The 14,852-nt window shown below is 41.7% G+C and overlaps 2 protein-coding genes across 2 annotated transcripts in view; one reads left to right on the forward strand and one right to left on the reverse strand.

Moving 5' to 3' along the window:
- The window catches only part of insr (insulin receptor), a 110,998-nt gene that overhangs the window by 83,593 nt on the left and 12,553 nt on the right, over window positions 1-14,852 (forward strand). The window contains exons 10-16 of the mRNA XM_062960204.1: window positions 55-262; window positions 3,007-3,266; window positions 5,928-6,070; window positions 7,724-7,883; window positions 10,411-10,510; window positions 12,432-12,499; window positions 12,580-12,809. Of these exons, the coding sequence (XP_062816274.1) occupies window positions 55-262; window positions 3,007-3,266; window positions 5,928-6,070; window positions 7,724-7,883; window positions 10,411-10,510; window positions 12,432-12,499; window positions 12,580-12,809 (1,169 nt within the window). The remainder of the gene's footprint in view (window positions 1-54; window positions 263-3,006; window positions 3,267-5,927; window positions 6,071-7,723; window positions 7,884-10,410; window positions 10,511-12,431; window positions 12,500-12,579; window positions 12,810-14,852) is intronic.
- Window positions 1-14,852, reverse strand: part of LOC134293232 (uncharacterized) — a 183,464-nt gene that overhangs the window by 34,590 nt on the left and 134,022 nt on the right. The window lies entirely within an intron of this gene.

Consider the following 14,852-nt stretch of genomic DNA (forward strand, 5'->3'; position numbering starts at 1 on the left):
AATGATGATGATGATGATTTCCATCCCCCCCCCTTTTTTTTTTTTTTTTTGCAGGCCTGAAGACCCCCTACCGGGCCTGGTCCCCCCCGCTGGAGTCGGAGGACGTCCACAAGCACAACCAGAGCGAGAGCAGCGAGGACCCGGGCGGCGGGGCCTGCTGCTCCTGCCCCAAGACCGACTCCCAGATCCAGAAGGAGAAGGAGGAGTCCGCCTTCCGCAAGACCTTCGAGGACTACCTCCACAACGAGGTCTTCATCCCCAGGTCGGGACCCTCACCCACGCCCACACCCCACACACCTGGCTGATTCCCATATATGCTCAAAGATAAGCCCTGTTTTAGGGCCGAAAAAGCCCCCCTCGGCTTATACTCGGGCGGGGGTCCTGGTTGGCTTATATTCAGGCCGGCTTATACTCGAGTATATATGGTACCCTAACCCTTATTATTTTTCTCTATTTATTATTATTACATGTATTATTTTACTCTGATATTACTATTACATTTATTATTTTTCTCTATTTATTATTATTATTATTATTATTATTACATTTATTATTTTACTCTGATATTATTATTACATTTATTATTTTAATCTGATATTATTATTACATTTACTTTTTTTCTCTATCATTATTATTACATTTATTATTTTTCTCTATTATTATGGTTACTATTACATTTATTTTACTCTATTATTACTACATTGATTATTTTGCTCTGATATTACTGTTATTACATTTATTATTTTTGTCTATTTCTTCTTATTATTATTATTATATTATTACTCCATTTATCATTTTACTGTATTGTTATTGGAAGGGACATAGATAGACAGACACAGAGGCAATTTAACATTTTTCTTACTCTATTGTTATTGGAAGAGACATAGATAGACAGACACAGAGGCAATTTAACATTTTCCTTACTCTATTGTTATTGGAAGGGACATACATAGACAGACACAGAGGCAATTTAACATTTTCCTTACTCTATTGTTATTGGAAGGGACATACATAGACAGACACAGAGGCAATTTAACATCTTCCTTTATTGTTATTGGAAGGGACATACATAGACAGACACAGGCAATTTAACATTTTCCTTACTCTATTGTTATTGGAAGGGACATACATAGACAGACACAGAGGCAATTTAACATTTTCCTTACTCTATTGTTATTGGAAGGGACATACATAGACAGACACAGAGGCAATTTAACATTTTCCTTACTCTATTGTTATTGGAAGGGACATACATAGACAGACACAGAGGCAATTTAACATTTTCCTTACTCTATTGTTATTGGAAGAGACATACATAGACAGACACAGAGGCAATTTAACATTTTCCTTACTCTATTGTTATTGGAAGAGACATACATAGACAGACACAGGCAATTTAACATTTTCCTTACTCTATTGTTATTGGAAGGGACATACATAGACACAGAGGCAATTTAACATTTTCCTTATTCTATTGTTATTGGAAGGGACATACATAGACAGACACAGAGGCAATTTAACATTTTCCTTACTCTATTGTTATTGGAAGGGACATACATAGACAGACACAGAGGCAATTTAACATCTTCCTTTATTGTTATTGGAAGGGACATACATAGACAGACACAGGCAATTTAACATTTTCCTTACTCTATTGTTATTGGAAGGGACATACATAGACACAGAGGCAATTTAACATTTTCCTTACTCTATTGTTATTGGAAGGGACATACATAGACAGACACAGAGGCAATTTAACATTTTCCTTACTCTATTGTTATTGGAAGGGACATACATAGACAGACACAGAGGCAATTTAACATTTTCCTTACTCTATTGTTATTGGAAGGGACATACATAGACAGACACAGAGGCAATTTAACATTTTCCTTACTCTATTGTTATTGGAAGGGACATACATAGACAGACACAGAGGCAATTTAACATTTTCCTTACTCTATTGTTATTGGAAGAGACATACATAGACAGACACAGAGGCAATTTAACATTTTCCTTACTCTATTGTTATTGGAAGAGACATACATAGACAGACACAGGCAATTTAACATTTTCCTTACTCTATTGTTATTGGAAGGGACATACATAGACACAGAGGCAATTTAACATTTTCCTTATTCTATTGTTATTGGAAGGGACATACATAGACAGACACAGAGGCAATTTAACATTTTCCTTACTCTATTGTTATTGGAAGGGACATACATAGACAGACACAGAGGCAATTTAACATCTTCCTTTATTGTTATTGGAAGGGACATACATAGACAGACACAGGCAATTTAACATTTTCCTTACTCTATTGTTATTGGAAGGGACATACATAGACACAGAGGCAATTTAACATTTTCCTTACTCTATTGTTATTGGAAGGGACATACATAGACAGACACAGAGGCAATTTAACATTTTCCTTACTCTATTGTTATTGGAAGGGACATACATAGACAGACACAGAGGCAATTTAACATTTTTCTTACTCTATTGTTATTGGAAGGGACATACATAGACAGACACAGAGGCAATTTAACATTTTCCTTACTCTATTGTTATTGGAAGGGACATACATAGACAGACACAGAGGCAATTTAACATTTTCCTTACTCTATTGTTATTGGAAGGGACATACATAGACAGACACAGAGGCAATTTAACATTTTCCTTTATTGTTATTGGAAGGGACATACATAGACAGACACAGAGGCAATTTAACATTTTCCTTACTCTATTGTTATTGGAAGGGACATACATAGACAGACACAGAAGCAATTTAACGTTTTCCAGCTTCATGAGGGTATTCTCGATTCCGGCCACAAGGGGGAATCGTCCACTTGCGACACGGAGGACTTCCTCATTCCTTTCCGCACACTGCTGGTGGAAGTTTTTACGGTGTTGTAAATTAGTTAAATTAGCCTCCACCTATATTTCCGACTTGACAGATGCAACCGTCTTACTCATTGTCTACGTCCTTGCCGTTCTCTCCCGTAGGCCCATGCGGAGGCGGAGGGACGTGGGCCGCGTGGCCAACCACACCGCGGCCCCTCCGGCCGTCCTGGGCTTGGCCAACGGCTCCACCGTCGCCCCCGAGGACCCCCGCCCCTCCGCGATGGTGGTCCAGAAGGAGTCGGTGGTCATCTCCAACCTGCGGCACTTCACCAGCTACTGGATCGAGATCCGGGCCTGCAACCGGGAGGCTCCCACCGAGTGCGGGGTCTCCGCCTACGTCAGCGCCCGGACCATGCCCGAAGGTAAGGCCGAGGCTTCCCGGTCCGTGGGCCCCGTCACAGCCCTGCCAGCTTCTCGTGGTCAGAAGCAGTCCTAAAGCCTACACAGCAAGCAGTCCGCAACGGGGGTCAAGCAGGAGCATAGTCAAAAGTCTGTTGTTGCTACTAGAGGTTTCTGAAAGATGCTAGATGTGCATATTCTTAACTAGGAAGTGGATCCATATTTGCATGGAATGGATGACGTGATGATGTGTATTATTATTATTATTATTATTATTATTATTATTATTATTATTATTATTATTTTATGACACAGCAAACGAGATAGACATGCTGGATTTCGTTTCACAAAACCACAAGTCGAACACTTCCCAAGTGTCTAGGACTGTGTGATGTATTTTCGGATGATGCGTGCAGATCCCAGTAAGGTGGCCTTTTGCAGTTGGCAGATCGTAATTTTGTCAATGTCTATTGTTTCCAAATGCCGGCTGAGATCTTTTGGCACGGCACCCAGTGTGCCCATCACCACCGGGACCACCTGCACTAGTTTCTGCCAGAGTCTTTGAAGTTCAGTCTTGAGGTCCTGAGAGCGGCTGAGTTTTTCCTGTTGTTTTTCGTCAATGCGACTGTCACCTGGGATGGCAACATCCATGATCCAAACCTTGTTCTTTTCCACAACTGTGATGTCTGGTGTGTTGTGTTCCAGAACTTTGTCAGTCTGGATTCGGAAGTCCCACAGTATCTTTGCGTGTTCATTTTCCACAACCTTTGCAGGTTTGTGGTCCCACCAGTTCTTTCCTGCAGGGAGGTGGTACTTGAGGCATAAGTTCCAATGGATCATTTGGGCCACACAGTTGTGCCTCTGTTTGTAGTCTGTCTGTGCAATTTTCTTACAGCAGCTGAGGAGATGATCCATGGTTTCATCGGTTTCCTTGTACAGTCTGCACTTGGGGTCATCAGCTGATTTTTCAATCTTGGCCTTGATTGCATTTGTTCTGATGGCTTGCTGCATTATTATTATTATTATTATTATTATTATTATTATTATTGTTATGACACAACAAACAAGATAGATGTGCTGGATTTCGTATCACAAAACCACAAGTCAAACACTTCTCAAGTGTCTAAGACTGTGTGATGTATTATTATTATTATTATTATTATTATTATTATTATTATGACACAGCAAACAAGATAGATATGCTGGATTTCATATCACAAAATCACATGTCGAACTCTTCCCAAGTGTCTAGGACTCTGTGATGTATTATTATTATTATTATTATTATTATTATGACACAGCAAACAAGATAGACATGCTGGATTTCGTATCACAAAATCACAAGTCGAACACTTCCCAAGTGTCTAGGACTGTGTTATGTATTATTATTATTATTATTATTATTATTATTATTATTATTATTATTATTATTATTATGACACAGCAAACAAGACAGATATGCTGGATTTCGTATCACAAAACCACAAGTCAAACACTTCCCAAGTTTCTAGGACAATAAAGAGAACAAGCTGTGTTAGAGGCTTTGAAGAAAAGCCATTCATAAGTTGAACTTGTCAGAAATTCTCCCTATTCAATTATATATACAGTAGAGTCTCACTAATCCAAGCCTCGCTTATCCAAGCCTCTGGATAATACAAGCCATTTTTGTAGTCAATGTTTCCAATATATCGTGATATTTTGGTGCTAAATTCATAAATACAGTAATTACAACATAACATTGCTGTGTATTGAACTACTTTTTCTGTCAAATTTGTTGTATAACATGAAGTTTTGGTGCTTCATTTGTAAAATCATAACCTAATTTGATGTTTAATAGGCTTTTCCTTGATCAGTCCTTATAATCCAAGATATTCGCTTATCCAAGCTTCTGCCGGCCCGTTTAGCTTGGATTAGTCAGACTCTACTGTAATTTTATTTATGAAGGAAGAATACATTTTAGTTATTTACTAGCTGTGCCCGGCCACGCGTTGCTGTGGCATTCGTTGTCTGGTGGTGTTGGTGAGAAATTGTTGAGGTAGTAGTGGTATTGAATGTCCGTTGTATGGTTGTCTTTATGTTTAGTAGGCACACTGAAGTGGATTATATGGCAGTGTGGAGTCAAGATAATCCAGTGCAAAGCAGATAATATAAGATTCTAAATGGGTTATATAGCTGTGTGGAAGGGCCTTGAGTCTACACTGCCATAGAATCCAGTGCAAATTAGATAATCTGTGGAAGAGGCCTAAGTGGGGCCTAACTGTGCCTGTCCCCTGGGCTGAGTGGGTTGCTAGGAGACCAAGTGGGCAGAGATTAGTCCTCTGGCAGTATTGGATAAAAACAATTATTGCTCTCCCTCGAATTAGGACTTTTCTTTTCCTTTTGTTGTATCAACCTAGAGGCGTGGATGATGGGTTGTGTTGTCAAATTTCGAGGTTGGGGGGCCTGTAGTTTTGTTGTTTTGTTGGTTGCCGTGATGCCATCACTCTTTTATATATATAGATAGATGAATGACGTGGTAGGGGAACAAGGGTCAGATTATGATGGAAGTCCAGATCCAAAAGTCTTCTCTTGTGGAATGAATGACGTGGTCGGGGAACAAGCTGTCTTTGCCATGCTCACCCCCATCCAATGCCCAGGCCCAGAGAGCCCCCCAGTGATGCCTTTGCTCTCTTTTCTTCTCCCAGCGAAAGCGGACGACATTGTGGGTCCCGTCACCCACGAGGTGGTGGAGAAGAACACCATCCACCTGCGATGGCAGGAGCCCAAGGAGCCCAACGGACTCATCATCCTCTACGAGGTCTACTTCGGCCGCCTTGGGGATTCCCAGGTAGGAACCATGCCAAGCCCCCCGGTAATGAAGGTAGACGTTGCCCTTGACATTACATCTAGTCGAGTCCCACTCCGGGGAGTGGTGCTCATCTCCATTTCTAAGCCAAAGAGCTGGTGTTCATAGACAATAATAATAATAATAATAATACGAAATCCAACGTATACAATCTTGTTCCCTGTATTATACTGTATTTTTGTGTCAGTAAAATCTATATATATAAAAGGGTCGTGAAATTTCGGCCTAGGACAAAACAACAAAACTACACATCGCAGAAACACTAAACTTGGCAGCACAACCCCTCATTCATGCCTGTACGTTCATACAACAAAAAGAAAAGAAAAATAAAGTCCTAATTAGAGGGAGAGGAAGAATTGATTTTATCCAATTGCTGCCAGTTAGAAGGCTAAGCTCCGCCCACTTGGTCTCCTAGCAACCCACTCAGCCCAGGGGACAGGCAGAGTTAGGCCTCACTTTGGCCTCTTCCACACTGCCTACAAAATACAGATTATCAGATTTTAACTGGATTACATGGCAGTGTGGACTCAAGGCCCTTCCACACAGCTATATAACCCATTTATAATCTTATATTATCTGCTCTGCCTGTGCCTTGGGCGCCATCTTGGCTGAGGGAATTGCTAGGATACGAAGGGGGCGGGGCCTAAAGGCAGCGGGGGGGGCGGGGGTAAAGGCAGCGGTGCCTACCTTTCTAACTGGCAGTTAGAGGGAGAACGGCTCTTCCTCATCCTCTGTAATTTGGACTATTTTTCTAGGGTTTTTTGATTGAAAGACATATTTTGGATGTCTATGTCTTTTGTGGCCAAATTTGGTGTGATTGGGTCCAGTGGTTTTGTTGTTTACTCCATAGTAAAATTATATACAGTAGAGTCTCACTTATCCAAGCCTCGCTTATCCAAGCCAAGTTGAGTGTTTCTGGGATGTGTCGTTTTGTTGTTTTGTCCTAGGCCGAAATTTCATTACCCTTCTATATATATACTAGCTGTGCCCGGCCACGTGTTGCTGTGTTGTTGTCTGGTGGTGTTGGTGAGAAATTGTTGAGGTAGTGGGGGTATTGGATGTCTGTTGTATGGTTGTCTTTATGTTTAGTATTCACACTGAAGTGGATTCTATGGCAGTGTGGAGTCAAGATAATCCAGTTCAAAGCAGATAATATAAGATTCTAAATGGGTTATATAACTGTGTGGACGGGCCTTGAGTCTACACTGCCATATAATCCAGTTCAAATCTGATAATCTGTGGAAGAGGCCTAAGTGAGGCCTAACTGTGCCTGTCCCCTGGGCTGAGTAGGTTGCTAGGAGACCAAGTGGGCGGAGCTTAGCCTTCAAGCTGGCAGCAATTGGATAAAAACTATTATTCCTCTCCCTGTAATTAGGACTTTATTTTTCTTTTCTTTTTGTTGTATCAACCTAGAGCCATGAATGATGGGTTGTGTTGTCAAATTTCGAGGTTGGGGGGCCTATAGTTTTGTTGTTTTGTCCGCTGCCCTGATGCCATCACTCTTTTATATATATAGATATATATAGAAGGAGGTCCACGGAATTTGGCTTTTCCGGCTTACGAGAGCAAGGGTTTGCTGGTGACCCTTTTTGTAGCCTTGCTCACCTTTTGTTGTTTCTCTCCTTCCGCCCTCAGGAAAAGCCCGAGTGCGTGTCCCGCCGCCAGTTCTCCACGGAGCAAGGCTGCAAGTTGAAGGATCTGCAGCCCGGGAACTACAGCGTGCGCGTCCGGGCCACCTCTCTGGCCGGAAACGGCTCGTGGACCGAGCCCGTCTTCGTCTTCGTCCCCGATTATTGTAAGCACTCTTGCGTCTCCGGATCGGGGCGAGAAGGGGTTGGTTGGGGAGCCTCGCAAAAGCCTTAGATCGGAGGCCGTGGGCTTTGTTGCGAGGCCGTTGGGGAGCTTTTGTGGATTTTCTGGAAGTCGGGAACGAAACACTGAGTCTTTCTTTTCCACGGTTCTCCGTGGCTTTTGTAGTCAGAAAGCGCAACCAGTTCTGTTTGTATGAATAAGCTTTCCCCTGTATTGGGTTGCTGTGAGTTTTTCGGGCCATATGGCCATGTTCCGGTAGCATTCCCTCCTGATTTTTCGCCTGCATCTTGTCAAGAGTAATTTGCAGCGCAGCAGGAGTTGGATGGAGTCAGTGGAACGCAGAACGAAGTCTACTTTATACAGTAGAGCAGGGGTGCCCAAACTAAGGCCCGGGGGCCGGATGCGGCCCACCGAAGCCATTTATCTGGCCCCCCATGGCACAAGGGCAGAAGGGGGTTGGACTAAATGACCCAAGGGTTCTCTTCTTCTCTTACAACCATTATTATTATTATTATTATTATTATTATTATTATTATTATTATTATCATTATTATCATTATTATTATCAACATTAAGGCTGGGTGGCCATCTGTCAGGGTTGCTTTGCTTGTGCTTTTGGTCCGCAGAGGCAGAAGGGGATTGGACTCAATGGCCCAAGGGGTCTCTTCCAACCCTCTTTATTATTATTATTATTATTATTATTATTATTATTATTATTATTTATTAACATTGAGACTGGGTGGCCATCTGTCAGGGGTGTTTTGCTTGTGCTTTCGGTGCACAAAGGCAGAAGGGGATTGGACTCAATGGCCCAAAGGGTCTCTTCCAACCCTCTTTTTTATTATTATTGCTGTTGTTGTTTTTATTATTATTATTATTAACATTGAGGCTGGGTGGCCATCTGTCAGGGGTGCTTTGCTTGTGTTTTCAGTGCACAAAGGTAGAAGGGGATTGGACTTAATGGCCCAAAGGGTCTCTTCCAACTCTCTTTTTATTATTATTACTGTTATTATTATTATTATTATTATTATTATTATTATTATTATTATTATTATTGTTCGGTGGCCAACTATAGTCCGGCCCTCCAACGGTCTGAAGGATTGTGAACTGGCCCCCTGTTTATAAAGTTTGGGGACCCCTGCAGTAGAGTCTCACTTATCCAACATAAACAGGCCGGAAGAACGTTGGATAAGTGAATATGTTGGATAATAAGGAGGGATTAAGGAAAAGCCTATTACACATCCAATTAGGTTATGGTTTTACAAATTAAGCACCAAAACATCATGTTATACAACAAGTTTGACAGAAAAAGTAGTTCAATACGCAGTAATGCTATGTAGTAATTACTGTATTTACGAATTTAGCATCAAAATATCACGATGGATAATAAGGAGGGATTAAGGAGAAGCCTATTAAACATCCAATTAGGTTATGATTTTACAAATGAAGCACCAAAACATCATGTTAGACAACAAATTTGGCAGAAAAAGTAGTTCAATACGCAGTAATGCTATGTAGTAATTACTGTATTTATGAATTTAGCACCAAAATATCACGATATACTGAAAACATTGACTACAAAAATGCGTTGGATAATCCAGAACGTTGGATAAGCGAGTGTTGGATAAGTGAGACTCGACTGTACACAGTTTTACTGTACAAGACAAACAGACTTGCAGACAATAGACACAGGACTTAACTCCTAGGCAGACAGCACTCAACTCAACACAGAACTGATCTGATGCAATCAGCAATGCGCACACTTGTGTCTGGACACTCCTCAGTTCCAGCCACACATCAAGGTCATCGCAGCTTCTTAGTAATTAACTCTTTCCAGACTATATTACACTCTGGATGATGCAATCAGTATGCAATACAGGCAAGACACACATTTCATTTAAACACTACCAATACACAAATCCCACATTAAGAAATCCTTTGTTGGGAGGTGTTAGCTGGCCCTGATTGTTTCCTGTCTTGTAGCTGCAAACCATGGCTGATTCCTGCCTGGGGGAATCCTTTGTTGGGAGGTGTTAGGGGACCCTGATTGTTTCCTGTCTTATGGCTTCAAGGCCTGGCTGATTCCTGCCTGGGGGAATCCTTTGTTGGGAGGTGTTAGGGGACCCTGATTGTTTCCTGTCTTATGGCTTCAAGGCCTGGCTGATTCCTGCCTGGGGGAAACCTTTGTTGGGAGGTGTTAGGGGACCCTGATTGTTTCCTGTCTTATGGCTTCAAGGCCTGGCTGATTCCTGCCTGGGGGAATCCTTTGTTGGGAGGTGTTAGCTGGCCCTGATTGTTTCCTGTCTGTGGCTAATGGCATCCTCAGAGGTTCTGTTGGCAGTGAGGCAAGTGGAGTATATATATATACCTGTGGAATAATGTCCAGGGTGGGAGAAAAAACTGGCGAATGGGCTTAATAACACAAGCCAAGAGCCGGGCTGTGGCGCAGGCTGGTGAGCAGCCTGCTGCAATACACTCCACATAAAAATGCTCTCGCTTCTCTCTTCCAGCCGACGCTCCCACCAACCTGGTCAGCATCATCGTACCGGTCATTTTCTCCCTCATCTTCATCATGCTTATCGGAGGCACCTACGTCTTCATCAAAAAGAGGTAAGCGGCCTTGCTGTAGCCAACCAAGGAAGGTTTGTTCTCTGGCCATCTGTTGGGAGGGCTTTGGTTGTGCTTTTCCTGCATGAAGGCAGAAAGAAGGGAGTTGGACCAAGTGGTCCTTGGGATCTCTTCCAATTCTACCAGTAATAATAATAATAATAATAATAATAATAATAATAATAATAATAATAATAATAATAATAAATATAATTATGCAGAGACTCGATGGTCATCTGTTGGGAGGGCTTTGATTGTGCTTTTCCTGCTTGAAGGCAGAAAGAAGGGAGTTGGACCAAGCAGCCCTTGGGATCTCTTCCAATTCTGTCAATAATAATAATAATATAATATCATTAAGCAGAGACTGCATGGTCATCTGTTGGGAGGGCATTGATTGTGTTTTTCCTGCATGAAGCCCGAAGGGGGTTAGACTCAATGACCCTTGGCGTCTCTTCCAATTCTATTATTATTATTATTTTATATTATTATTATTATTATTATTACATATTGTTTTGCAGAGGCTGGATGGCCATCTGTCAGGATGGCTTTGATTGTGCTTTTCCTGCTTGAAGGCAGAAAGAAGGGAGGCAGAGGCTGGATGGCCATCTGTCAGGAGGGCTTTGATTGTGCTTTTCCTGCATGAAGGCAGCAAGAAGGGAGTTGGACCAAGCGGTCCTTGGGATCTCTTCCAATTCTATCAACAACAACAATAATAATAATAATAATAATAATAATAATAATAATAATAATAATAATAATAACGTGCCAAAAGATCTCAGCCGGCATTTGGAAACAATAGGCATTGACAAAATTAGGACCTGCCAACTGCAAAAGGCCACCCTACTGGGATCTGTGCGCATCATCCGAAAATACATCACACAGTCCTAGACACTTGGGACTTGTGGTTTTGTGATACGAAATCCAGCGTATCTATCTCGTTTGCTGTGTCATAAAATAATAATAATAATAATAATAATAATAATAATAATAATAATAATAATAATACATCACACAGTCCTAGACACTTGGGCAGTGTTCGACTTGTGGTTTTGTGAAATGAAATCCAGCATGTCTATCTTGTTTGCTGTGTCATAATAAAATAATAATAATAATTGCATATTGAAATTATTATCATCATCATCATACATATAAACATAATAATGGTAATAATAATTGTAATAATAATAATAAAATATAAATAATAATAATATAAATAATGTTTAAGAAAGGAAAGCATGACCTCATCATTATTATTATCATAGCCATCATACATATAAACATAATAGTAATAATAGTAGTAATAATATAATAGTCCTATCTTGTTTGCTGTGTCACACAATAATAATAATAATAATAATAATAATAATAATAATAATACATCACACAGTCCTAGACACTTGGGAAGTGTTTGACTTGTGATTTTGTGATACGAAATCCAGCATATCTATCTTGTTTGCTGTGTCATAATAATAATAATAATAATAATAATAATAATAATAATACATCACACAGTGCTAGACACTTGGGAAGTGTTCGACTTGTGATTTTGTGATACGAAATCCAGCATATCTATCTCATTTGTTGTGTCATAATAATAATAATAATAATAATAATAATAATAATAATACATCACACAGTGCTAGACACTTGGGAAGTGTTCGACTTGTGATTTTGTGATATGAAATCCAGCATATCTATCTCGTTTGCTGTGTCATAATAATAATAATAATAATAATACGTCACACAGTGCTAGACACTTGGGAAGTGTTCGACTTGTGATTTTGTGATACGAAATCCAGCATGTCTATCTCATTTGTTGTGTCATAATAAAATAATAATAATAGTAATAATGATAATAATAGAATGGGAAGAGACCCCAAAGGAAATCTAGAGGCTGACGAATGGCTCTTGTTTTGCACCCCAGGCAGACGGAAGGGCCGACGGGGCCACTCTATGCCTCCTCCAACCCCGAGTACCTCAGTGCTAGTGACGGTAGGAGACTTGCGATTAATAATACTTTCCGGTTCCGGAGGGAGTGGAGACCTAAGTGTGTGTGTGTCTCTTCCCCGCAGTGTACGTCCCGGACGAGTGGGAGGTCCCGCGGGAGAAGATCGCCCTCCTGCAGGAGCTGGGCCAGGGCTCCTTCGGCATGGTCTACGAGGGCATCGCCCGCGACATCGTCAAAGGCGAGCCCGAGACCCGGGTGGCGGTCAAGACGGTCAACGAGTCGGCCAGCCTGCGGGAGCGCATCGAGTTCCTCAACGAGGCCTCCGTCATGAAGGGCTTCAGCTGCCACCACGTGGTGAGTCCGTCCCCCCCCCCCCCCCCGAGAAAGCGCCGCTTCTCATAGAATTGTAGAATAATAATAATAATGGAGACAACACCATCAAGGCCATAAACACCTGGGCCATACCTGTCATAAGATATACTGCTGGCATCATAAACTGGACAATTTGGACAGAAAAACAAGAAAACTCATGACCATTCATCACTCACTGCACCCTCGCAGTGACATTGACCGGCTATATCTGCCGAGAAGATCAGGGGGCAGAGGACTCTTGCAAGTAAGACAAGCAGCCAAAGAAGAAGAACCTGTCCTGGCAGAAGATGTAAAGCAAAATGAAGAACCTGCTTTGATTGAAGTCAGTCCTTGCACTGGTTACACTGGGTGCACTGGGCCCATAACCTATGGCAAAGGTTTTATGCAGTCCTAAAACTCCTCTTCTTATGCAAGTGACTTTCTGTTTTTAATGCTGTGAATTTCTGGTCTTTATGTTCTCAGCGTCATATATGTTGGAAGCCATGTAGATCCGACTCCATGTTATGGACTTTTTGCTTCCAGTGTTGTCAATTTCTGATCTTAATGTTCTCAGCTTCATAGATATAGGAAGCTGTGTAGATCTGACTCCATATTATGGACTAACCCTAATTCTCATAAGTTGTTACGCCCAAGGCAGCTGGAGCACCGAAAACCAACACGAAGACCAATAACAATATAATATCTTTATTAAAGCAAATAAGGTCCCAAAAGGAACTAAGCAGCAAAGTTGAAGAAGCAAATGACCTTTCAGGAAAGATCAATTTTTGCCTAATAAGTATAAGTCTTATATCCAGTATTAGAGTCCAAAATCCAGAAACCGAAACACACTCAAACTCTGCCTGAGTTTGAATGGGGAAAAGAGTAAGTAGCAAGAAGAGTTCTCTTGAATAAATGTCCAAAGACAGGATTTCGAGGCAAGGCAAGAACTAGGAGTTCTGGAGCTGAAACACAGTCCAAACTAGGCAAGGAGGTAGACCGGTGCCCGATCTACTCGAGAGTAAGCGCACCGTCAAGCTGCTTGGAGACGATGATGTTTCACAGTGAGATGTAAAGTTGTCACCGCAAAGGCAAATTCTTAACACAACACTTTTATTGAAGTTCATAAGCTCCCTCAAACCAGGTGCCTAAACTCCCTAAAACTTCCCAAGAGAACTGAGCTTGTTACAGTTATTACCCCAGGTGCCTAACTCCCCAATTCTTCCCAAGAGAACTGAGCTTGTTACAGTTATTACCCCAGGTGCCTAACTCCCCAATTCTTCCCAAGAGAACTGAGCTTGTTACAGTTATTACCCCAGGTGCCTAACTCCCCAATTCTTCCCAAGAGAACTGAGCTTGTTACAGTTATTATCCCAGGTGCCTAACTCCCCAATTCTTCCCAAGAGAACTGAGCTTGTTACAGTTATTACCCCAGGTGCCTAACTCCCCAATTCTTCCCAAGAGAACTGAGCTTGTTACAGTTATTATCCCAGGTGCCTAACTCCCCAATTCTTCCCAAGAGAACTGAGCTTGTTACAGTTATTACCCCAGGTGCCTAACTCCCCAATTCTTCCCAAGAGAACTGAGCTTGTTACAGTTATTACCCCAGGTGCCTAACTCCCCAATTCTTCCCAAGAGATCTGGGCTTAACCGTAGTCACCACGCTCCGCTAATCTGGCGCTTCTCCGGAGGCTCTGTCTGTTTGACCTGTCAGTATACACAAATGTCCTGCGATCAAACGCCAAGTTTTCCGGAGAATCTGGGAGAGCCGACATTGTTTCAAGGGCATCCTTAATTGGCTCTGGCTCGGAAATGTCAACATGAGGCATCTGGAAGGGTTGCAAAACTTGCTGACTTGGGAGAAAATCCAAATCTTCTTCATCTTGGTCAGGAAATGGCACAGGGTCCAGGGCCAAAGGTGCCCTGGGCATCACATAAGTCCAGATTTAACGAATTTAATACGACTTAATGAGGATTAACAAAAAAATTGCACATCTCTACTATCTACTACTCCCATTGTATTAACCACCGCACTTCCCCTGTAGAAAC

This window comes from Anolis carolinensis, unplaced genomic scaffold (genome assembly GCF_035594765.1).
Source record: "Anolis carolinensis isolate JA03-04 unplaced genomic scaffold, rAnoCar3.1.pri scaffold_7, whole genome shotgun sequence".
In the NCBI taxonomy this organism is placed as follows: Eukaryota; Metazoa; Chordata; class Lepidosauria; order Squamata; family Dactyloidae; genus Anolis; species Anolis carolinensis.